The sequence below is a fragment of the Thalassophryne amazonica genome, chromosome 20 (genome assembly GCF_902500255.1).
Source record: "Thalassophryne amazonica chromosome 20, fThaAma1.1, whole genome shotgun sequence".
In the NCBI taxonomy this organism is placed as follows: domain Eukaryota; kingdom Metazoa; phylum Chordata; class Actinopteri; order Batrachoidiformes; family Batrachoididae; genus Thalassophryne; species Thalassophryne amazonica.
Window position 1 is genome coordinate 4,424,998 of NC_047122.1, and position 24,369 is coordinate 4,449,366.

The following is a 24,369-nucleotide window of genomic DNA, read 5'->3' on the forward strand; positions in this document are numbered from 1 at the left end:
GATTGATTTTTGCAAATGTTTGCTTACATGTTTGTCTAATGTTTGCTTTCATGCAAACATTAGACAAACATCACAAACATTATATGAACATTTGCAAACTTGCTGAACAGTAAATGAACATTCTATGAACGTTCACTTGATGTTCGCAAATTTTCGCTTTCCATGCAAACATTAGACAAACATCATGAACATTACATGAACGTTTGCAAACTTGCTGAACAGTAAACAAACATTATATGAACATTTGTTTGATGTTTGCAAATGTTCGCTTCCGGGTGGGTTAGAGCATGCCATAGGTATTAAAGGCACTGCGCTGCCGTGGTTTGAATCATATTTGTCTAATAGATTACAATTTGTTCATGTAAATGGGGAATCTACTTCACAGACTAAGGTTAATTATGGAGTTCCACAAGGTTCTGTGCTAGGACCAATTTTATTCACTTTATACATGCTTCCCTTAGGCAGTATTATTAGACAGCATTGCTTAAATTTTCATTGTTACGCAGATGATACCCAGCTTTATCTATCCATGAAGCCAGAGGACACACACCAATTAGCTAAACTGCAGGATTGTCTTACAGACATAAAGACATGGATGACCTCTAATTTCCTGCTTTTAAACTCAGATAAAACTGAAGTTATTGTACTTGGCCCCACAAATCTTAGAAACATGGTGTCTAACCAGATCCTTACTCTGGATGGCATTACCCTAACCTCTAGTAATACTGTGAGAAATCTTGGAGTCATTTTTGATCAGGATATGTCCTTCAATGTGCATATTAAACAAATATGTAGGACTGTTTTTCTGCATTTGCGCAATATCTCTAAAATTAGAAAGGTCTTGTCTCAGAGTGATGCTGAAAAACTAATTCATGCATTTATTTCCTCTAGGCTGGACTATTGTAATTCATTATTATCAGGTTGTCCTAAAAGTTCCCTGAAAAGCCTTCAGTTAATTCAAAATGCTGCAGCTATAGTACTAACGGGGACTAGAAGGAGAGAGCATATTTCACCCATATTGGCCTCTCTTCATTGGCTTCCTGTTAATTCTAGAATAGAATTTAAAATTCTTCTTCTTACTTATAAGGTTTTGAATAATCAGGTCCCATCTTATGACCCTGAACCATCCCTTAGTTATGCTGCTATAGACAGACTGCTGGGGGGTTCCCATGATGCACCGAGTGTTTCTTTCTCTTTTTGCTCTGTATGCACCACTCTGCATTTAATCATTAGTGATTGATCTCTGCTCCCCTCCACAGCATGTCTTTTTCCTGGTTCTCTCCCTCAGCCCCAGCCAGTCCCAGCAGAAGACTGCCCCTCCCTGAGTCTGGTTCTGCTGGAGGTTTCTTCCTGTTATAAAAGGGAGTTTTTCCTTCCCACTGTCGCCAAGTGCTTGCTCACAGGGGGTCGTTTTAACCGTTGGGGTTTTTCTGTAATTATTGTATGGCTTTGCCTTACAATATAAAGCGCCTTGGGGCAACTGTTTGTTGTGATTTGGCGCTATATAAATAAAACTGATTTGATTTGATTTGATTTGATAAAGGGAGAAAAGCAGGGGGCCAAAAATGGACCCCTGTGGAGCCCCAAATTTCATGTCAGTAAGGTTAGAGGTAGTGTTACTGTACAAAACACAGTGAGAATGAGTGGTTAGGTATGATGTCAACCATGCAAGGACACTCCCAGTTATCCCAAAATGATTTTCCAGCCTATCGAGTAGAATATGATGATCCGCAGTATCAAATGCAGCACTGAGATCGAACAGCATAAGAAACATAGTGGTGTCCGAATCCATTGCAAGCAGAAGCTCATTCATCACTTTAGTGAGATCCGTCTCTGTGGAATGATATTTTCTAAAAGCAGACTGCAGTGGTTCAAAAGATTGTTCTCAGTAAGATAGTCCATGAGCTGCTGTGACTTTTTCCAGAATTTTAGAGCAAAATGATAGATTTGATAGCGGCCAATAATTTTTCAACACACTAGGGTCAAAATGAGGTTTCTTAAGTAATGGTTTAATCACTACAGATTTGAAACATTTAGGAACAGATCCAGAAGTTAAAGAAAGATTAATCATTTCCAGCACAGTCGGCTGTGCTGGAAATTTTGGCTTTTTGAAGTCTAAATTGTTTTCAAAAAATTACGTGCCCAAGGCGCATCTGGTGTTACGTACAAAGGTTACGTCTGTACATTGGTGGGCACAGTTCCGTTAATTAGTGAAGCTAACTTTTTTGGTAGCAGATTACCTTTTCAGTTAACTTTGAAGACCATCAGCAAACCAATGAAGGCTCGGTCACATGGCACTTACGAAGTGCAACGAAGCCCAAATGAAACAAGAAATCTTGACTTTCGTTGACTTTCGTTTAACCTTCGTACAGCTTCATTTCTGCAGCTGGTGCTTCGTCAGGATTTTTAAACTGTCCAAAACATTTAAAGGAATGCTGCTGAAAACCTCAATTCATCTGTATTTCATTTTGCTGTCGTTCTTGACGGTTTTTCTAGTGTTAACTTAGCTTTTGGAACGTTAGTGTTTAGTTTGACTTTGTTCAACCAGTTGAATGTTTTCACACAGTACAGAAGTCATTTTGTGAGTGCTTTTGTGGAGAAGAGATGCAGCTGCTTCCTCCAGGGCGGAGCTGGTGTGTGGTGTGGGGCTTCTGCTGCTGCATGTGATGGGGCGAGTAAAGCCGCTGTCATGTCTGGCCGGCCAGGAAGAATTTGTTGGCCTCCTTCATCAGCGCACGGCAGTCCATGATCATGGTGTTATTCCAGCACTGCGCACACCCGAGGAGAGAGTTGCTGCACAAAAAGTCCTGGCAGGAGCTGCAGCATTCTGTCCATGAACTCTGAAGGGCTTGTTGTCCTCCAGCCCGTGCAGAGACAAGAGCCTGCTGGCCCTTTCCGTCTGACAGATCAGAAATTTTGAGGAAGTGATCCTTGATGGCTGCATATTTGATCGCAGTGGGTGGGGGGGCTTTGCAGGAGTATGATGAGCCTCGTTTCTGTGTCGCTGCCGAGTGCCGACACGATGCTTGATCGCTGTGTATTTGTTTCCAGTGAGGGGGCTTTGCAGGAGCGCGATAAGCCTCATTTCTGTGGAGCTGATGGCCAACAGAGATCTCAGCGTGAACTGTGCCTCGATTTGTGCAAGTGTGACTTTGAGCATCAAGTGTGAAAAAAGTTCCAGCAGAAGTGGACATTCACTTGTGAACAGGTTTGATCCACAGAGGTGTGACATATGAAAACTGAAAACCCACTGGGCGCTGAATGCATTCATCCAGAGTGAACCAGCTGGAGAGAAGGTGAAGTGCGTGTGTGCGTGCGTCTAATCAACGTACACAGGACCTGTGCGTGCGTGATCAGAACTGGTAATCGAACCAGTGCACGTGTGTGTCTGACTGCATGATCACACAGCCGCAGCCCGGTGATCAGAAACACCAGGGTTTTGAAAAAAAAAAAGGCAGAGAGAGACACGCTTTTGTTTTTTTTTTTGTTTTTTTATTGGAGCAAGACGGACCACGCAGCGCATCATCAGTCTGAACCAGACAGTGAGGATTCTGATGATGAAGGAGATGATCCCTCTTTTGTTCTGGAGGAGGAACCAGAGCAGGTGGATACACCGATGTGCGCACAGACCTCCACAGTGGGTCGGATCGTGTGCTTCTGTTTGCAGCTTCTCCAGGACTCAGGCACTACAGAGCTGGAATGCAGAGCAGGATGCAGACACACACTACTCCAGCATTGGCTCCAGGTGCTTCGTTTAAAGCATCAAGATCGTTAGCTTCAGTTTCGTTTTGTTCCTCTTTTGTTCCTTTTGCGCTCTTGATTCACAGGCTAGTCAGTGATGGGAAAAGTCAAAAGCTCATTTGTCCACCTTTTCTTGACAATTTATGACTTTTTCCCTTTGTTCAAGAAACCAGGCCAATAGCTTCTTCTAAATTTAGTTCTACCAACTTTCAGTCCACCGTTTTTTTGCTGGCATAGTGAGTAAAGCTTAACGGACAAAAACATTTGTAAACCTGAAAATCACATATCTTAGTTCCTGTCTGTTTAGTGTTTTGCAACAGTCAGACGGGTGTGAGGAGCTCAGCCCTCCCCGAGCAGAAGGGGGTGGGCGGGGCATCTGCTGCTGCTATAAAAAGTGTCAATTACTTTCTACTTGCAACGACACAGACGTGTGACAGGAGACATGAAAAGCAGGGCACTTTCTGCTCATGGTTTCATTTATAAATGCTTTTCCTGATTCTCTCTCCTCGGCCCCAACCAGTCCCAGCAGAAGACTGCCCCTCCCTGAGCCTGGTTCTGCTGGAGGTTTCTCCCTGTTGGGAGTTTTTCCTTCCCACTGTCGCCAAGTGCTTGCTCATAGGGGGTTGTTTTGACCGTTGGGGTTTTTCTGTAATTATTGTATGGCTTTTGCCTTCCAATATAAAGCTCTTTGGGGCAACTGTTGTTGTGATTTGGTGCTATATAAATAAAATTGATTTGATTTGATTTGATAAATAAAACTAATTCCGGGCGGTTTAATTCTGGACACTGCCGAATAGCATAACAACGCGCTTAGCTGGTGCTGGAACTTCAGTCCACATTGAGGAGTCACCTGGTCAACATCAATATTTTGTCTTTGTTTTTAAAGGTTTCAAAATTTCACCAGTTTTTGATGTCATGCCGCCAAAGAAGAAGAGAGCCATGGTCAAGAACTCCACCACTGGCCACGGCCATGGATGGGTCAGACATGCTGCAGCCCAAGGAGCCCCTGAAGAGCCAGCTCCTGTTATTGAAGATGTCCCAGCACCTTCAGAGACTGAAGCTGTGTCCACAGCCCCTCCCCCTGGTTCCCTGATAGAGATAATCACAGAGGTTCTTCAGCCAGCAGCACAGTTCTATTTTGAGGCTGCCAAGTCCCCGAAGAAGCGCAAGAGGGAGCTGGTAACAGCTGACTTCACCGTGGAGCAGGAACAGGAAATGGTTGACTGGCTCAAGGCCCCTGAGCAAGATTGCATCCTCAACAAAAAGCACCGCAACTACATCAAGAAGGGCCTGAAGGACACGCTCTGGGAACAGAAGGCCAGGGAGATGGGCAAAGCCAGTGACCAGCTGAAGAAGTGGTACATCAACATGAGAACCAGGTTTGGCAAGCTGAAGCAGACTCCCTCAGGTTCCAGCAACAATGAGCTGACTGCACGGGACCGCTGGATCCTGCACCACTTTGAATTTCTCAGCCCCCACCTCGTTGTCCAGGTCAAAAAGAGAGTCACTCTCAGTGTAAGTATTTTATTTCATTATTTTCTTGTTTTCATTTTGATTTAAATTTTTCATTTTATTTCATGTTGTCATTTTGATGATGAAATTGCAACAGTTGTCACCATATGCTCACATTATTTATGATTGTTTCTTCTCCAGATGAAGACCAAGGTCCAAGCCAGAGCAGCTTCGACCACCACAGCAGGAGCTCCGCAGTCTGAGTCTGATGCTGCTGATCATCAGCCCCCTACAGCCGCTCAGTCTGATATAGACACTTGCTTGGGGTGCAGGTCCGGGGCTACTGATGATGCTGAGGCCACCATGAGCAACATTGCTGAACTGCAAAGACAGCTGCAAAACAAGCTCTCTAATACTGAGACGTCACGATTTCTGACCAATCACGGCTCACGTAAGAAGTTTGTCTGCTTCGGTTTTATTCAGGATACGGTGCTTAATGTATTGAGAAATCTCCACATGAAATTCTTTGGTTTTGGCACAGTTCCACTAATTAGAGAAGCTTACTTTTTTGTTAGCGGATTAGTTTTTCAGTTAACTTTGAAAATCATCAGTGGACCAATTATCTTTTGCTAAATTTAGTTCTGCTGACTTTCAGTCCACTACCATTTTTTTACTGGCATAGTGAGTAAAGCTTAACTGTCAAAATCATTTGTAAACCATAAAATCATACATTAGTTCCTGTCTGTTGCGTGTTTTGCAACAGTCAGACGGCTGTGAGAGCTCAGCCCTTCCCCAGCAGAAGGGGGCGGCTGCTGCGGCAAAAAGTGCCATTTACATCCCACATTCAGCGACACAGACGTGTGGCAGGAGACGTGAAAAGCAAAACACTTTTCACTCATGGTTTCATTTTTAAGCAAAACTAATTCATAACAGTTTATTGACTTTAAACGGCAACTCTGTCATTTTTACAAAGTGAAAATATCGCACATATCTTTGAAAGTAATGCGCTAATTTTGAAGGTTTGAGCATTAACTGACATGTGCCAAAAGGCATTATGGGAAATGAGTCTCCTCTCAATCACCCATACATGTCAACCTATACGGATTGTCCGTAAATTATACAGATTTTTCAGAGTTTCATAGTCATATGGACGTACAAATAAAGTCTTACGGATATTCAGGGTTTGGTCTGCAGCGGCTCTGTAATCAACCATTTCTGCAGCATGACTCCACTTTGATGTGTGAGCCAATGAAGCAATGCTTTGATCCACTAGTTCCTTGGTTCTTTGATTTGCTGCTCTTCAGAAATGGTAAGTCCGCTTCTTAACCCCTCTCAAAGCCATTAAAATATGGTAAGTCATTTTTGTGTCGATTAAAGTCACTAACTGGGACCCTTGTGTTGTTGCAGTCAAGAAATGAAAATCGTCCTCCGTTCCGTTGGCACAGCTTCAAATGCTGCATAGCTCTCTGCCGAGACAGAGTCCAGTTGGAATTAATAACTTCAAAACAAATTGCTGCTTTAAATAAAATAACACCTCTTACAAACGTATTACAGACAATAAACTACAATCGAATAAATGTTTTTTCCTCCCAAAATGAGACGTGCTGTATTCTTTATTACATCCTGACGTGCAGCACAGCAGGTGTAAGAGTTCAGCTCAGATATATGGACATTGACATAAAGACATTCATGCCAATAATGTCTGAAAGGAAATGCTTTTGACAAAAACTACAGATTTTGTTTATTTCTATTTATGTCCAGAGATCAAGGATCCACCATGGTTATGTCCAAAGTTTAATGATCCAGTGACCAATTTCATATTTATTTACTTTAAGACTCAATAAAATGTTGTTCAATTTCAATTTAATCAGCTTATAATGCGCCAAATCACAACAAACAGTTGCCCCAAAGCGCTTTATATTGTAAGGCAAAAGCCATACAGTAATTACAGAAAAACCCCAACGGTCAAAACGACCCCCTGTGAGCAAGCACGTGGCGACAGTGGGAAGGAAAAAACTCCCTTTTAACAGGAAGAAACCTCCAGCAGAACCAGGCTCAGGGAGGGGCAGTCTTCTGCTGGGACTGGTTGGGGCTGAGGGAGAGAACCAGGAAAAAGACATGCTGTGGAGGGGAGCAGAGATCAATCACTAATGATTAAATGCAGAGTGGTGCATACAGAGCAAAAAGAGAAAGAAACACTCAGTGCATTATGGGAACCCCCCAGCAGTCTAAGTCTATAGCAGCATAACTAAGAGATGGTTCAGGGTCACCTGATCCAGCCCTAACTATAAGCTTTTTCAAAAAGGAAAGTTTTAAGCCTAATCTTAAAAGTAGAGAGGGTGTCTGTCTCCCTGATCTGAATTGGGAACTGGTTCCACAGGAGAGGAGCCTGAAAGCTGAAGGCTCTGCCTCCCATTCTACTCTTACAAACCCTAGGAACTACAAGTAAGCCTGCAGTCTGAGAGCGAAGCACTCTATTGGGGTGACATGGTACTAAGAGGTCTCTAAGATAAGATGGGACCTGATTATTCAAAACCTTATAAGTAATATAAGAAGATTATATCCGCCAGAACCTCAGACAGCTGGTGTGCACAGTATTTTAGGACCCTCCCTGGTATTCCGTCAGGGCCCGGGGCCTTTCGGGGGTTGATCCTCTGCAGCACGTTCCTCACCTCAGCTGTAGTGATGTTGCTGACTGGGGGTCTTGGGGGACTGAGGGACTCGGGAGGGTGTGGTGGTGTTGGACGCCTCAAAACACGCATAAAAGGTATTCAGACTGTCCGGGAGCCCTGGGTCTACAGAGCACTGTGCTACATTGTTTTTGTAGTCCGTGATGCATTTGATGCCCCTCCACATGCTCTGTGGGTCGTTGGATTGGAGGTGGCCTTGAACCTTGAGGGCATATGTGGACAGAGCTCTTTTTATTCCCGCTGACAGGTTCCTTCTGGCTGGTCTAAGTGCTGCTGCATCGCTGTCTTTGAATGCAGCATCACAAATTTTCATCAGGGAGTGCACCTTTCCGGTCATCCAGGGTTTCTGGTTTGGCCTGATGGTGATGGTCTTGGAGGTGGTCACATTGTCTATGCAGCTCCAGATGCAGCAGTGCACAGTCGATGAGTATTCCTCCAGGTCCACATTACTCCCTGTTGTTGCAGCCGCTCTGAACATTTGCCAGTCGGTGGTCTCAAAGCAGTCTTGAAGCATGGACACAGCACCAGTTGGCCACACAGAGATGGTCTTTGTGATGGTGTCTCTACTTTTTGACACTGGACTGTAAGCAGGAAGCATGAGAAGTGAGATGTGGTCTGAGGCGCAGTGATGGAGGTCGGGGGGCTGCTCTGTAAGGGTTAGGATTTTGTGTTTAAGGATTTTGTGTTGACTTTATGGTTTTTTTTCACTAGGTTATACAGGTGGACCCTCAAAGGGGTTGGCAAAGCCGCCCAGACCTCCCGATCCACACACACCTCCCCCAGCTCCTCCGGGGGAACCCCAAGGCGGTCCCAAGCCAGCCGAGAGATGTAGTCCCTCCAGCGTGTCCTGGGTCTTCCCCGGGGCCTCCTCCCAGTGGGACGTGCCCGAAACACCTCTCCAGCGAGGCGTCCAGGGGGCATCCGAAAAAGATGCCCGAGCCACCTCAACTGACTCCTTTCGATGTGGAGGATGCAGCGGCTCGACTCCGAGCTCCTCCCGAATGACCGAGCTCCTCACCCTATCTCTAAGGGAGCGCCCAGCCACCCTGCGGAGGAAACTCCTCTCGGCCGCTTGTACTCGCAATCTCGTTCTTTCGGTCATGAGCCAAATCTCATGACCATAGGTGAGGATCGGAACGTAGATCGATCGGTAAATCGAGAGCTTTGCCCCCCTACTCAGCTCTCTCTTCACCACGATGGTCCGATACAGCGACTGCATCACTGCAGATGATGCACCGATCCGTCTATCGATCTCACGCTCCATCCGTCCCTCTCTCGTGAACAAGACCCCGAGATACTTAAACTCCTCCACTTGAGGCAAGGACACTCCACCGACCTGAAGAGGGCAAAGCACCTTTTTCCAGTCGAGAACCATGGCCTCAGATTTGGAGGTGCTGATTTTCATCCTGGACGCTTCACACTCGGGTGCAAACCACCCCAGTGCACGCTGAAGGTCCTGATTTGACGAAGCCAACAGAACCACATCATCCGCAAACAGCAGAGACGAGATTCTGTGGTTCCCAAACCAGACCCCCTCTACACCCTGGCTGCGCCTAGAAATTCTGTCCATTAAAATAATGAACAGAACTGGTGACAAAGGGCAGCCCTGACGGAGGCCAACATGCACTGGAAACAGGTTTGACTTACTACCGGCAATGCAAACCAAGCTCCTGCTGCGGTCGTACAGGGACCGGATAGCCTATAGCAAAGGACCCTGGACCCCGTACTCCCGGAACACCCCCCACAGGGTGCCCCGGGGGACACGGTCAAATGCCTTCTCAAGATCCACAAAACACATGTGGACTGGTTGGGCGAACTCCCATGAGCCCTCGAGCACCCGATGCAGTGTGTAGAGCTGGTCCAGTGTGCCGCGACCAGGACGAAAACCACACTGCTCCTCCTGAATCCGAGGTTCGACCATCGGTCGAATTCTCCTCTCCAGTACTCTGGAATAGACCTTACCGGGGAGGCTGAGGAGTGTGATCCCCCTATAGTTGGAACACACCCTCCGGTCCCCCTTCTTAAACAGAGGGACCACCACCCCAGTCTGCCAATGGCACTGTCCCCGATCGCCACGCGATGTTGCAGAGGCGTGTCAGCCAAGACAGTCCCACAACATCCAGAGACTTAAGGTACTCAGGACGGACTTCATCCACCCCAGGAGCCTTGCCACCGAGGAGCTTTCTAACCACCTTGGTGACTTCGGCCTGGGTAATGGATGAGTCCGCCTCCAAGTCCCCAGTCTCTGCTTCCTCTTCGGAAGACGTAATGATGGGATTGAGGAGATCCTCGAAGTATTCCTTCCACCGCCCGACAACATCCCCAGTCAGGGTCAACAGCTCCCCACCCGCACCGTAAACAGTGCTGGTGGCGAGCTGCTTCCGCCTCCTGAGGCGCCGGACGGTTTGCCAGAATCTCTTCGAGGCCGACCGATAGTCCTCCTCCATGGCCTCCCCGAACTCCTCCCAGACCCGAGTTTTTGCCTCTGCGACCTCACGGGCTGCGGCACGCTTGGCCTGCCAGTACCTGTCAGCTGCCTCCGGGATCCCACCTACCAACAAAGATAAGTAGGACTCCTTCTTCAGCTTGACGACATCCCTTACTTCCGGCGTCCACCACCGGGTTTGGGGATTGCTGCCGCGACAGGCACCAGAGACCTTGTGACCACAGCTACGAGCGGCCGCATTAACAATGGAGGTGGAGAACATGGTCCACTCGGACTCCATGTCTCCAACCTCCCCCGGGATCTGGGAGAAGCTCTCCCGGAGGTGGGAGTTGAAGACCTCGCTGACAGAGGGTTCCGCCAGTCGTTCCCAGCAGACCCTCACGATGCGTTTGGGCCTGCCAGGTCTGACCGGCTTCCTCCCCTCCCAGTGGATCCAACTCACCACCAGGTGGTGATCGGTCGACAGCTCTGCCCCTCTCTTCACTCGAGTGTCCGAGACACGTGGCCAAAGGTCAGATGATACGACTACACAGTCGATCATCGACCTCCGACTCAAGGTATCCTGGTGCCACATGCACTTATGGACACCCTTGTGCTCGAACATGGTGTTCGTGATGGACAAACTGTGACTAGCACAGAAGTCCAACAACTGAACACCACTCGGGTTCAGATTGGGGAGACCATGCTTCCCGATCACCCCGGTCAGAACCTCCATGACCAGTAAAAAAATCAAGGGCCGAGACGTCACCCGGTATGGCTGAGCTGGGGCCCCACCCTGGAGCCAGGCCTGGGGTTGGGGCTCGCGCGTGAGCGCCTGGTGGTCGGGCCTCCCGGCCGGGCCCACCCTCCTGTGGGTTCTCCACCTGCAGAGGGGGCCATGGGGGTCGGGTGCAGAGAGGATAGGGTGGCAGTCGAGGACGGGTGGCCCGGCAGCCCAGTCCATGCTCACAGCCCCTAGCTGTTGGGACGTGGAATGTCACCTCGCTGGGGGGGAAGGAGCCTGAGCTTGTGCGGGAGGTTGAGAGATACCGACTAGAGATAGTCGTGCTCACCTCCACTCATAGCTTGGGCTCTGGTACCCAACTCCTGGAGAGGGGCTGGACGCTTCATTTTCAAAGATATGTGCGATATTTTCACTTTGTAAAAATGACAGCGTTGCCATTCATGTTGGTAAACTGTCCTGAATTAGTCTTTTTTATAAATGAAACCATGAGTGAAAAGTGCTTTGCTTTTGATGTATTTGGCCACTTGTCTGTGTCGTTGCATGTGGAAAGTAAATAACACTTCCTTACAACAGTGAGCAGGGTGCATAAAGACAGAAGCTCTGACTTGTTGTTCATTTTGGGTTTGTGATCGCCTTTGCGTTTACTCAGAAGCCTTGACGGTACTTAAACTTGAAACTGGCTTATCAGTAGCCGACAGTGTACCGAGTCAATACTAGAAGTTAGCGGTTAGCTGTAACTTCCGCTAAATTGTTTTGCGGTTTATAGATTTAGTATTATAAAAGTTAACTTTTCAGTTAGCGGATTCGTTGTTATCGGCTTAACTTTTTGGTTTGCTGTGCCCACCACTGCCCCTGTACCAGATTTGAATATATATAAAACCTTTATTTAACCAGATAAAAAGCCCATTGAGATTGAAACCTGTTTTACAAGGTGACCTGGTCAATAAAGGCAGCAGCACACGTCATGATAAACAAATTAACAACATCAAAAGAACAGTAAAAACAAATAAAATACTAGAACCACTTGGAGAGCGCAAACCTCCACCAAGGCCATAGGGTCACTGACGTCATATGGAATACCCTTTGGCAAAGAAATTTATTCCAGAACGTTTCACGCATCTACTGTCATGTTTCAGATTTCGTGGTTAAAGCCTTAGATCTTCAGCAAATGTATTTATAAAGAGAAACTGCATGAACTACACAAGTTTTTTATTTTCTAATAACAAGTTTACGAGGTCTATTAGAAAAGAAACTGACAGTTTTATTTTTTTTAAAAAACTATATGGATTTGAATCACATGTGATTACATCAGCTAAGCTTGAACCCTCGTGCGCATGCGTGAGTTTTTCCACGCCTGTCGGTGACGTCATTTACCTGTGAGCACGCCTTGTGGAAGGAGTGGTCCAGCCCCTTCATCGGATTTTCATTGTCTGAGAAGTTGCTGAGAGACTGGCGCTGTGCTTGATCAAAATTTTTTCAAAAACTGTGAGGCACATCCGAGTGGACACCATTCGAGAAATTCAGCTGGTTTTCGGTGAAAATTTTAATGGCTGAGAGATTTTTGATTGTTTCTATCGCTGTAAGGACTTCCCACGGAGTGGGACATCGCGCAGCGCTCTGAGGCGACGTCGTCATCCTGTTTCAAGCTGAAAACCTCCAAATTTAAGTCTCTGTTGACCCAGGACATTGTGAGAGAACAGAGAACTTTCAGAAGAGGTCGGAATCAGCAGTTTATCCGGACATTCCACTGTTAAAGGAGATTTTTTTAATGAAAGACGTGCGGATGGACTGGCGCGTCGGCTCGCAGCCGGCGCTGTGCGCCCGCCACAGGAAGAACACCTACGTGTTGATAACCATTTGTAAAATCCAGGCGGCTTTTGGTGACTTTCAGTTGAGTGAGTATCTGAGAAATTGTTTAACAGCAGGGCATGTTCCAACTTGTCCTTAAGGCTTCCAACGGAGGTGTATTTCCTGTGGCGGGCACGCCGCGCCAATCCGTCCGCACGTCTTTCATTACAAAATCTCCTTTAAACAGTGGACTGTCCGGATAAACTGCTGATTCTGAGCTCTTCTGAAACTTCTCTGTTCTCTCACGACGTCCTGGGTCAACAGAGGCTTAAATTTGGAGGTTTTCAGCTTGAAACAGGATGACGACGTCGCCTCGGAGCGCTGCGCGACGTCCCGCTCCGTGGGAAGTCCTTACAGCGATAGAAACAATCCAAAATCTCTCATCAGCCGTTAAAATTTTCACCGAAAACCAGCTGAATATCTCGAATGATGTCCACTCGGATGTGCCTCAGAGTTGTTGAAAAAATTTTGATCAAGCACAGCGCCAGTCTCTCAGCAACTTCTCAGACAATGAAAATCCGACGAGGGGGCTGGACCACTCCTTCCACAAGGTGTGCTCACAGGCGAATGACGTCACCGACAGGCGTGGAAAAACTCACGCATGCGCACGAGGGTTCAAGCTTGGCTGATGTAATCACACGTGATTCAAATCCATATGGTTTTTTTAAAAAATAATAAGGTCGGATACTTTAATCACAGACCTCGTATTCAATGAGGAGAAACAAATGCTAACTTATTCTTGTGTCGTAACTTATTTTTTGTTCAGCCTTTGTGACCCGTCTTCATGAAGTTAGATGCAAAAATGTTGAAATTGGCCCTATCCTGCAATGATAAAGAATCCTTAAAAAAATTACTGGATCTGGATCGTGTTCCGGATCATTACCAAAATTTAATGACTTCTAAGTTAGGCCAAGATACACCCCTGGTAAAAATTCATTGAAATCCATTGATGATTTTTTTTTTTTTTAGTAATCCTGCTAACAAAGAAATGGACGCAACCGAAAACATAACCTCCTTGGCGGAGGTAATAAGCAATTTACAGATAAACTCCCAGCAACAACAGCCTGAAAGGGCCAAAAGAAATTAGCCAAGCTGCAACACTGTAAATTGGTCCATTTAGGAGAAGAAAAAGATGTTACTCGGCTTTAATTCTTCAAGATATGAGAAGTAGGGTATGGGGAAAAGGCAGTATTTGAGGAAAGGACAAAAGAAGCAGATAAACCAGCAGAGAAGAAAGAAGACACCACAACTGCAAAACTATACTCGATTGCCTCTCAAATCCAACAATATTTAACAGCAGAAAAAAATAGAAAGTGTTAAGAAAGAAGCCCAAGAAAAGCAAAGAATGATCACCAGTCACTAGAGGAAGGAAAAGAGAGAGACTATGAAAGGAGTCAGTGAACGAGGGAGGAAGAGTGGGTACTGCTGTGGGCAGTAGAATATGCCAAAGTAAAATACACAACCAGAGAGAACGATGTAGAGAAGGCAGGCGATATTCCACCACCACTGCCCGAGTAAGAAAGACACACCAAGAGGGCAACTCACCACCCAAAGACACAACTTTATCGCACAAAAACACTTCACAGGTGAGGGAATACAAGCAAGTTGAAATTATCCAAATGGTCAAGGACAACATATGTCCTCTCCTCACACAGACCATTGCATCACCAAAAATAACTTTTGCCAGCAAACACATATTTGGCAAAGAACACCAGAACCAGTCAGCCTCTCACACAAAAGGAGAAGCAGGAGTCAGACACCACCCCAACAAATCAGGAGTCAGACACCACCCCAACAAATCAGGAGTCAGACACCACGCCAACATATCAGGAGTCAGACACCACCCCAACAAATCAGGAGTCAGACACCACCCCAACAAATCAGGAGTCAGACACCACGCCAACATATCAGGAGTCAGACACCACCCCAACAAATCAGGAGTCAGACACCACGCCAACATATCAGGAGTCAGACACCACGCCAACAAATCAGGAGTCAGACACCACGCCAACATATCAGGAGTCAGACACCACGCCAACAAATTAGGAGTCAGACATCACCCCAACAGATTAGGAGGTGCTGGAACTTCAGTCTGCATTGAGGAGTCACCTCATCAACATCAAAATTTTGTCTTTGTTTTTAAAGGTTTCAAAGTTTCACCAGTTTTTGATGTCATGCCGCCAAGGAAGAAGACAGCCATGGTCAAGAACTCCACCACTGGCCACGGCCATGGATGGGTCAGACGTGCTGCAGCCCAAGGAGCCCCTGAAGAGCCAGCTCCTGTTATTGAAGATGTCCCAGCACCTTCAGAGACTGACGCTGAGTCCACAGCCCCTCCCCCTGGTTCCCTGATAGAGATAATCACAGAGGTTCTTCAGCCAGCAGCACAGTTCTTTTTTGAGGCTGCCAAGTCCCCGAAGAAGCGCAAGAGGGAGCTGGTAACAGCTGACTTCACAGAGGAGCAGGAACAGGAAATGGTTGACTGGCTCAAGGCCCCTGAGCAAGATTGCATCCTCAACAAAAAGCACCGCAACTACATCAAGAAGGGCCTGAAGGACACGCTCTGGGAACAGAAGGCCAGGGAGATGGGCAAGGCCAGTAACCAGCTGAAGAAGTGGTACATCAACATGAGAACCAGGTTTGGCAAGCTGAAGCAGACTCCCTCAGGTTCCAGCAACAATGAGCTGACTGCACGGGACCGCTGGATCCTGCACCACTTTGAATTTCTCAGCCCCCACCTCGTTGTCCAGGTCAAAAAGAGAGTCACTCTCAGTATAAGCATTTTATTTCATTATTTTCTTGTTTTCATTTTGATTTAAATTTTTCATTTTATTTCATGTTGTCATTTTGATGATGAAATTGCAACAGTTGTCACCATATGCTCACATTATTTATGATTGTTTCTTCTCCAGATGAAGACCAAGGTCCAAGCCAGAGCAGCTTCGACCACAGCAGGAGCTCCGCAGTCTGAGTCTGATGCTGCTGATCATCAGCCCCCTACAGCCGCTCAGTCTGATACAGACACTTCCTTGGGGTGCAGGTCCGGGGCTACTGATGATGCTGAGGCCACTATGAGCAACATTGCTGAACTGCAAAGACAGCTGCAAAACAAGCTCTCTAATACTGAGACGTCACGATTTTTGACCAATCACGGCTCACGTAAGACGTTTGTCTGCTTCGGTTTTATTCAGGATACGGTGCTTAACGTATTGAGAAATCTCCACATGAAATTCTTTGGTTTTGGCACAGTTCCACTAATTAGAGAAGCTTACTTTTTTGTTAGCGGATTAGTTTTTCAGTTAACTTTGAAAATCATCAGTGGACCAATTATCTTTTGCTAAATTTAGTTCTGCTGACTTTCAGTCCACTACCATTTTTTTACTGGCATAGTGAGTAAAGCTTAACTGTCAAAATCATTTGCAAACCATAAAATCATACATTAGTTCCTGTCTGTTGCGTGTTTTGCAACAGTCAGACGGCTGTGAGAGCTCAGCCCTTCCCCAGCAGAAGGGGGCGGCTGCTGCGGCAAAAAGTGCCATTTACATCCCACATTCAGCGACACAGACGTGTGGCAGGAGACGTGAAAAGCAAAACACTTTTCACTCATGGTTTCATTTTTAAGCAAAACTAATTCATAACAGTTTATTGACTTTAAACGGCAACTCTGTCATTTTTACAAAGTGAAAATATCACACATATCTTTGAAAGTAATGCGCTAATTCTGAAGGTTTGAGCATTAACTGACATGTGCCAAAAGACATTATGGGAAATGAGTCTCCTCTCAATCACCCCCCCCCCCCCCCATTAAATACATAGAACACTGCCATCTACTGGATGGGAATGTGAATATCGACCAATGTGTGATCCATTGGTCGCTATTTGTTGCGCTGAATCACACTTCACAAACAGAATTTTCACTTTTGCAAATGCCTTTTTTAACAAATGAAAAAAATAACATATTTACAAATACACATTTATTTGTAAATCCAACACACATTTCAGTAACTTGTGTGTTGGTTTTTACAAATAAATAAACCAACTGACCAACCAGTGATTGAGAGGAGACTTATTTCCCATAATGCCTTTAGGCGCATGTCGGTAAATGCTCAATCCTTCAGCATTAGCGGATTACGTTCAAGGATATGTGCGATATTTTCACTTTGTAAAAATGACAGAGTTGCCATTCATGTTGGTAAACTGTCCGGAATTAGTCTTTTTATAAATGAAACCATGAGTGAAAAGTGCTTTGCTTTTGATGTATTTGGCCACTTGTCTTGTGTCGTTGCATGTGGAAAGTAAATGACACTTCCTTACAGCAGTGAGCAGGGTGCATGAAGACAGAAGCTCTGACTCATTTTGGATTTGTGATCGCCTTTGAGTTTACTCAGAAGCCTCGACGGTACTTAAACTTGAAACTGGCTTATCAGTAGCTGACAGTGTTGTTGTTGTTCATTCAGCTGCTCCCGGTTTTTGTTCGGGGTCGCCACAGCGGATACAGCCAGATCCGCATTGGTAATTGGCACAAGTTTTACGCTGGATGCCCTTCCTGACGCAACTCCAGTTTCACCTGGAGAAACACACACAGCTGCTGGTGTTCCAAAGAGGTCTCCCATCCAAGTACTAACCAGATCCTGCCCTGCTTAGCTTCTGAGACCTGACGGGATCAGGCTGACACAGAGCAGACCGCCTGCAGTAGCCAACAGTGTACCGAGTCAATACTACAAGTTAGCCGTTAGCTGTAACTTCCGCCCAAAATTTTTTTTGCGGTTTATCGATTTAGCGTTATAAAAGTTAACTTTTCAGTTAGCGCATTCGTTGTTATTGGCTTAACTTTTTTGTTTGCTGTGCCCACCACTGCCCCTGTACCAGATTTGAATATATATATATATAAAACCTTTATTTAACCAGATAAAAAGCCCATTGAGATTGAAACCTGTTTTACAAGGGTGACCTGGTCAATAAAGGCAGCAGCACATGTCATGATAAACAAATTAACAACATCAAAAGAACATTAAAAACAAATGAAATATCAGCAATTTACAGATAAACTCCCAGCAACAACAGCCTGAAAGGGCCAAAAGAAATTAGCCAAGCTGCAACACTGTAAATTGGTCCATTTAGGAGAAGAAAAAGATGTTACTCAGCTTTAATTCCTCAAGATATGAGAAGTAGGGTATGGGGAAAAGGCAGTATTTGAGGAAAGGACAAAAGAAGCAGATAAACCAGCAGAGAAGAAAGAAGACACCACAACTGCAAAACTATACTCGATTGCCTCTCAAATCCAACAATATTTAACAGCAGAAAAAAATAGAAAGTGTTAAGAAAGAAGCCCAAGAAAAGCAAAGAATGATCACCAGTCACTAGAGGAAGGAAAAGAGAGAGACTATGAAAGGAGTCAGTGAACGAGGGAGGAAGAGTGGGTACTGCTGTGGGCAGTAGAATATGCCAAAGTAAAATACATAACCAGAGAGAACGATGTAGAGAAGGCAGGCGATATTCCACCACCACTGCCCGAGTAAGAAAGACACACCAAGAGGGCAACTCACCACCCAAAGACACAACTTTATCGCACAAAAACACTTCACAGGTGAGGGAATACAAGCAAGTTGAAATTATCCAAATGGTCAAGGACAACATATGTCCTCTCCTCACACAGACCATTGCATCACCAAAAATAACTTTTGCCAGCAAACACATATTTGGCAAAGAACACCAGAACCAGTCAGCCTCTTACACAAAAGGAGAAGCAGGAGTCAGACACCACCCCAACAAGTCAGGAGTCAGACACCACGCCAACATATCAGGAGTCAGACACCACCCCAACAAATCAGGAGTCAGACACCACCCCAACAAATCAGGAGTCAGACACCACCCCAACATATCAGGAGTCAGACACCACGCCAACATATCAGGAGTCAGACACCACGCCAACATATCAGGAGTCAGACACCACCCCAACAAATCAGGAGTCAGACACCACCCCAACATATCAGGAGTCAGACACCACCCCAACAAATCAGGAGTCAGACACCACGCCAACATATCAGGAGTCAGACACCACCCCAACAAATCAGGAGTCAGACACCACGCCAACATATCAGGAGTCAGACACCACCCCAACATATCAGGAGTCAGACACCACCCCAACAAATCAGGAGTCAGACACCACGCCAACATATCAGGAGTCAGACACCACCCCAACATATCAGGAGTCAGACACCACCCCAACAAATCAGGAGTCAGACACCACGCCAACATATCAGGAGTCAGACACCACGCCAACATATCAGGAGTCAGACACCACGCCAACATATCAGGAGTCAGACACCACGCCAGCATATCAGGAGTCAGACACCACGCCAACAAATTAACAACATCAACACCACCCCAATCACAAAACAACACACAGATGTACTCAGACCGAGAGCAGTAGGAATTAGAAGAGGAATTAGTCAGCAAGATTAAGAAAACAATAAAAATGGACACACAGGAGCATCCTAAACTGATCAAAATAAAAGAGGATAAAATGTTCAAAAGTATTCTACAGAAAGTTAATACCCAACTTCACACTAGAGGCGGAATGAGCCAGAATGCCGTCGGAATGAAAATGCACCGTATATTTCGGAGTATTCAAAGAGCATTCTAAAACACCTGACTGCATTCTGAGAGCATTCCAAACATTCAGATCCATTCTTTTGTCTCCCAAATGTTTTGCTCATGCTCAAAACATTTGAGGTGCATTCGAAGTGGAGAAGTATTGAATGACATTTGAAGTATTCTCACAGCATAGAAAATATTGTGATGACGTTCAAGAAAAAAAAAAATCAAAATGGTTGGCCACTTTAGATCCTGCCAGAACATCCAAAATGTGCCACGAATGAGCCGGAGTGCATCTCGATTGCTACTGGAATGTATTTTGATATTAAAATAATTAAGCTGGAATGTACTTTGAATGCCATCATAATGTTTCAGTTACCACTGGAATGCATTCAAAATGTCCCGATTGGCCCTCAAATGAGTCTGGATGTAATTGAGAGCACCACTGAATAGCATAACAACACGCTTAGCTGGTGCTGGAACTTCAGTCCGCATTGAGGAGTCACCTGGTCAACATCAATATTTTGTCTTTGTTTTTAAAGGTTTCAAAGTTTCACCAGTTTTTGATGTCATGCCAACAAGGAAGAAGAGAACCATGGTCAAGAACTCCACCACTGGCCACGGCCATGGACGGGCCAGACGTGCTGCAGCCCAAGGAGCCCCTGAAGAGCCAGCTCCTGTTATTGAAGATGTCCCAGCACCTTCAGAGACTGAAGCTGAGTCCACAGCCCCTCCCCCTGGTTCCCCGATAGAGATAATCACAGAGGTTCTTCAGCCAGCAGCACAGTTCTCTGTTAACGAGCTTCCTCCCAGTGAAGCTGCCAAGTCCCAGAAGAAGCGCAAGAGGGAGCTGGTGACAGCTGACTTCACAGAGGAGCAGGAACAGGAAATGGTTGACTGGCTCAAGGCCCCTGAGCAAGATTGCATCCTCAACAAAAAGCACCGCAACTACATCAAGAAGGGCCTGAAGGACACGCTCTGGGAACAGAAGGCCAGGGAGATGGGCAAAGCCAGTGACCAGCTGAAGAAGTGGTACATCAACATGAGAACCAGGTTTGGCAAGCTGAAGCAGACTCCCTCAGGTTCCAGCAACAATGAGCTGACTGCACGGGACCGCTGGATCCTGCACCACTTTGAATTTCTCAGCCCTCACCTCGTTGTCCAGGTCAAAAGAGAGTCACTCTCAGTGTAAGTATTTTATTTCATTATTTTCTTGTTTTCATTTTGATTTAAATTTTTCATTTTATTTCATGTTGTCATTTTGATGATGAAATTGCAACAGTTGTCACCATATGCTCACATTATTTATGATTGTTTCTTCTCCAGATGAAGACCAAGGTCCAAGCCAGAGCAGCTTTGACCACCACAGCAGGAGCTCCGCAGTCTGAGTCTGATGCCGCTGATCATCAGCCCCCTACAGCCGCTCAGTCTGATACAGACACTTCCTTGGGGTGCAGGTCCGGGGCTACTGATGATGCTGAACTGAAAAGACAGCTGCAAATCAAGCTCTCTAATACTGAGAAGTCACCCCTGCAACGCCAGAAAGACACCTTCACTGACTTCATGAAGGAGGTCACCTACACATTCCCTCCCCCCATGTGGCTGAGGTTCCAGAGTGAAGTCAGCAACCTGTTGCAGAGGTATCAGTTTGAACTTCACCAGGTGCTTCCCACACAGACTCAGCAGCAGCGAGGTGAGTTCCTCATGCCCTGTGCTCCTGCACCTATCCCTGGGCCCAGCAGCCAACAGTGTTGTTCAGTGGGCTGGAAGCCTCATCCAGGACAGGTCCACCGACCGACTTCTGTCTGGGGATCCCAGTAGGCCAGCTGGGTGCAGCAACAGTTCCAGCAGTAGCTTCTGGTCAGACCACAGAGTGCTCCATCCACCTACTCTGCCAGCACCCCACTGCCACAGCCTTCATCAACATCCATTCAGAGCCAGGGCATTGGGAACCTCACTGGCTTGAGTGAAATTAGCAGTGGTGCCAACAACTGCTTCACCCAGCTACTAAACACTAACCAGGATGATAATAACCCAGAACTCAACACCCCTCGTCCAGTTGTGCACTCCAACACCTACCCAGCAGACTGAACGATCAGAACAGGGTTATGGAGGAAAGGAGTAGATAACCCTCTGGAGTCGATTGACGCGGCTCTGCATAATTAAGCAAACGTAGCACACAATCTGCTCTGCTCTGAGTCTCTATTTGAATGCATGTTGAACGTGCAGACTTCAACCTGTATACCAGTTTTTATATTTTGTTAATAGGCCAAGTATAACCTGAATTATGATGACTTCCAGTTTATGGCAGCACCATGTGAGGATGTAGGTTAGTGAGCTCCACACTTGAACCATTGCATTTACAGTACTACTCTTGAAAATTACGCGATACTGCTTCACATGTGTGATTGTGTATATGTTGGATGACAATCATTGAAGTATGCCTAAGAAAATCTCAAGCCAGTAAATGGGAGCGGGACGGCAGCACCTCTGAAGAGGATGCTAACTCAGCTAGCCTAGCTTGGTCACAGATAACTGAGACAGCTGCGTTGAGTGACCATCATGCAATTTTGAAGGAGTTGCAGTCAGTGAAGCAAGAATCATTGCAAAAACTCGATGAAAAGGCTATAGAAAGTCAAACGGAGCTGTGCCACGCCATTGAGAAGTTCAATAAAAGACGAGACAAAGTTGAGAGTCACACATTGGAGCTGGAAAAAGGAGTGACCGCTAATTCTGACTCTGTTGCTGCTATGGAGTCCAACCTGCTTAAAGCCCGGTGCGAAGATCTGGAGGCTCAATCACGGCGCTGCAACGTCCGCATAACCGGAATAAAAGAGGAACGAGAGCAAGGGGAAGCATCCACCTGATTCCGTGGCTGAACTGCTGAAAGATGCTTTTGGACTGGACAAGTTGCCGACACTGGGCAGAGTGCACCGGACCCTCCGCACAAAGCCAATACAAGATGACCTGCTGTCGAGGGCGTTTGTGCTTAAATGTCATTAATTCACGGAGAGAGAACTACTTCTCAGAAAGGCAGCAGAGACAGGAGTGATAACAACTGCTGATGGTGATCGTATCCACATCCTGCCAGACTTCACCCAAGCTGTGAGTAAACAGCGTGCTGCTTTTACCGAGGTGAGAAGTCTGCTCAGCAGCTGCAGTGGAGTCCGCTACGGTCTGAGGTATCCAGCGACATTGAGGATTACTATGGCTGACGGCCAAGAAACAACATTCAAGGATCCAAAACGTGCAAAGATGTTTGTTCTGAAAGATGTGCTGAGTGCTTGAACTGTCCCCATAAACATGACTCTTCCTGTTTATTGCGCTCGTTTGGAGTAATTATGAACAGTCAGTGTTGGTACAAGATAATAATGGTCACTGGCGTTGACCCATTGAAAATTTCAGGTAATGCATGTGTATTTTGAGCCTTATAGTGTGTTTTCTTCAACTATAAGGCATGAATAACTTTTTATTATTGTTCTAAAGTTTAGCTCCTTTGGTGTGTACGTCAGTTTTTCATGGGCCTGTGTGATTTTTATATTTGAGATACATGTTGTTATATCACTTTAATGCCAGCTGGAAATTTCAGAGTCGTGTTTGATTACATTATTTATTTTGGTTCTTGTGTGGACTAACATAGTAAGCATCCAAACAGTTTGGATAGGAAGAAGATGGACTGGGAGAACTGGAAGGACAGCAATCTCTTTTGGAGACTAATTTTATTTTGTTATTGGTGCTTTGTTATTTTTGTGTTTATCTACTTTTTATCTTCCCCCTTTTTTTCCTCATGGGCTACATTCTCTTTTCCAATGCCTCTAGGTTTCGTCTGTCTTCTATGAAGAAGGAACTGATCACCACTTTGGTGAGCTGGAATGTCCGGGGACTAAACCATCCAGTTAAATGCAAAAAAAATATTTTTTCAACTTAATAAATTGCACAGTCGCATTGGTTATTTACAAGAAGCCAATTTGTTGAACAAAGATTAGTCAAGACTTAGCAGAAGAGGCAACTTTTTTCCTCTTCTACCGGCTCGAGTCACACAAGTTGATACTAGCTGGAGATGTGAATTGACATGAATCGCTCCAGCCCCAAAGTCACCATGCTTTGCAAATCAGCCCGTGGTATAAACATGTTTCTCAAGACATATGGGTTGGTGGATCCCTGGAGATTTAAACACCCGTCATCCAAACAGTTTTCATTTTTCTCCCCAGTACACCAAACCTACTCGAGGATTGACTACTTTTTAATTGATCAAAAACTGTAGCCCATGGTTGCCCAAGTAGAATACGCCAGCATTGTTTTATCAGACCATTCCGCAGTAATTCTGGGATTGAGCTTCACTGGAAGCATATATTCCATCTTTTCATGGCAACTTAATCCCAGACTGTTGTCCAAACAAAGGTTTGTTGACCTTATTAACACACAGATAGATATTTTTATTGAGGAGAATGAATCACCTGAGATAAGTAACACTTCTCTTTGAGAGAGTCTAAAAGCTTATTTGAGAGGCCAGGCAATATCCTATGCGGCAGGTAAAAACTAAAGAAGGACAAAACAGGCCACAGAATGTATTGACCAAATTAAAGCTGTAGAACAGCTACATTTGACTTGGCACCTCAAATGATTTATACTGAGAAAGAATCCTACTTCAAACAGAATTTGAGTCAGTTACTAATATAAAAGCCATGGAAATGTAGTTGAGGTTACGTCAATTCAATTTCAATTTATTTTCATTTAAACAGCACCAAATCACAACAGAGTTTCCCCAAGGCACTTCACACAAGCAAGACCTAACTCCACTAACCCCCAGAGCAGCAGTGGTAAGGAAAAACTCCCTCTGCGGAAGAAACCTCAAGCAGACCAGACCCAAA

General features: G+C 45.6%; 1 protein-coding gene across 1 annotated transcript; it reads left to right on the forward strand.

Moving 5' to 3' along the window:
- Window positions 1-3,598: 3,598 nt before the first annotated feature.
- LOC117501899 lies at window positions 3,599-21,951 on the forward strand. The gene is made up of 5 exons (XM_034160860.1): window positions 3,599-3,604; window positions 4,628-5,256; window positions 5,395-5,644; window positions 15,047-15,672; window positions 20,822-21,951. The coding sequence occupies exons 2-5, from the start codon at window positions 4,657-4,659 to the stop codon at window positions 21,317-21,319; spliced, it is 1,974 nt and encodes a 657-aa protein (XP_034016751.1). The 5' UTR covers window positions 3,599-3,604; window positions 4,628-4,656; the 3' UTR covers window positions 21,320-21,951.
- The last annotated feature ends 2,418 nt before the right edge of the window (window positions 21,952-24,369 follow it).

Coding starts and splice junctions, on each gene's coding strand:
- LOC117501899 (XM_034160860.1), top strand. CDS start 4,657: ATGCCGCCAAAGAAGAAGAGAGCCATGGTCAAGAACTCCACCACTGGC. Junction 5,257..5,394: donor AAAAGAGAGTCACTCTCAGT/GTAAGTATTTTA, acceptor TTTCTTCTCCAG/ATGAAGACCAAGGTCCAAGC. Junction 5,645..15,046: donor TCTGACCAATCACGGCTCAC/GTAAGAAGTTTG, acceptor TTGTTTTTAAAG/GTTTCAAAGTTTCACCAGTT.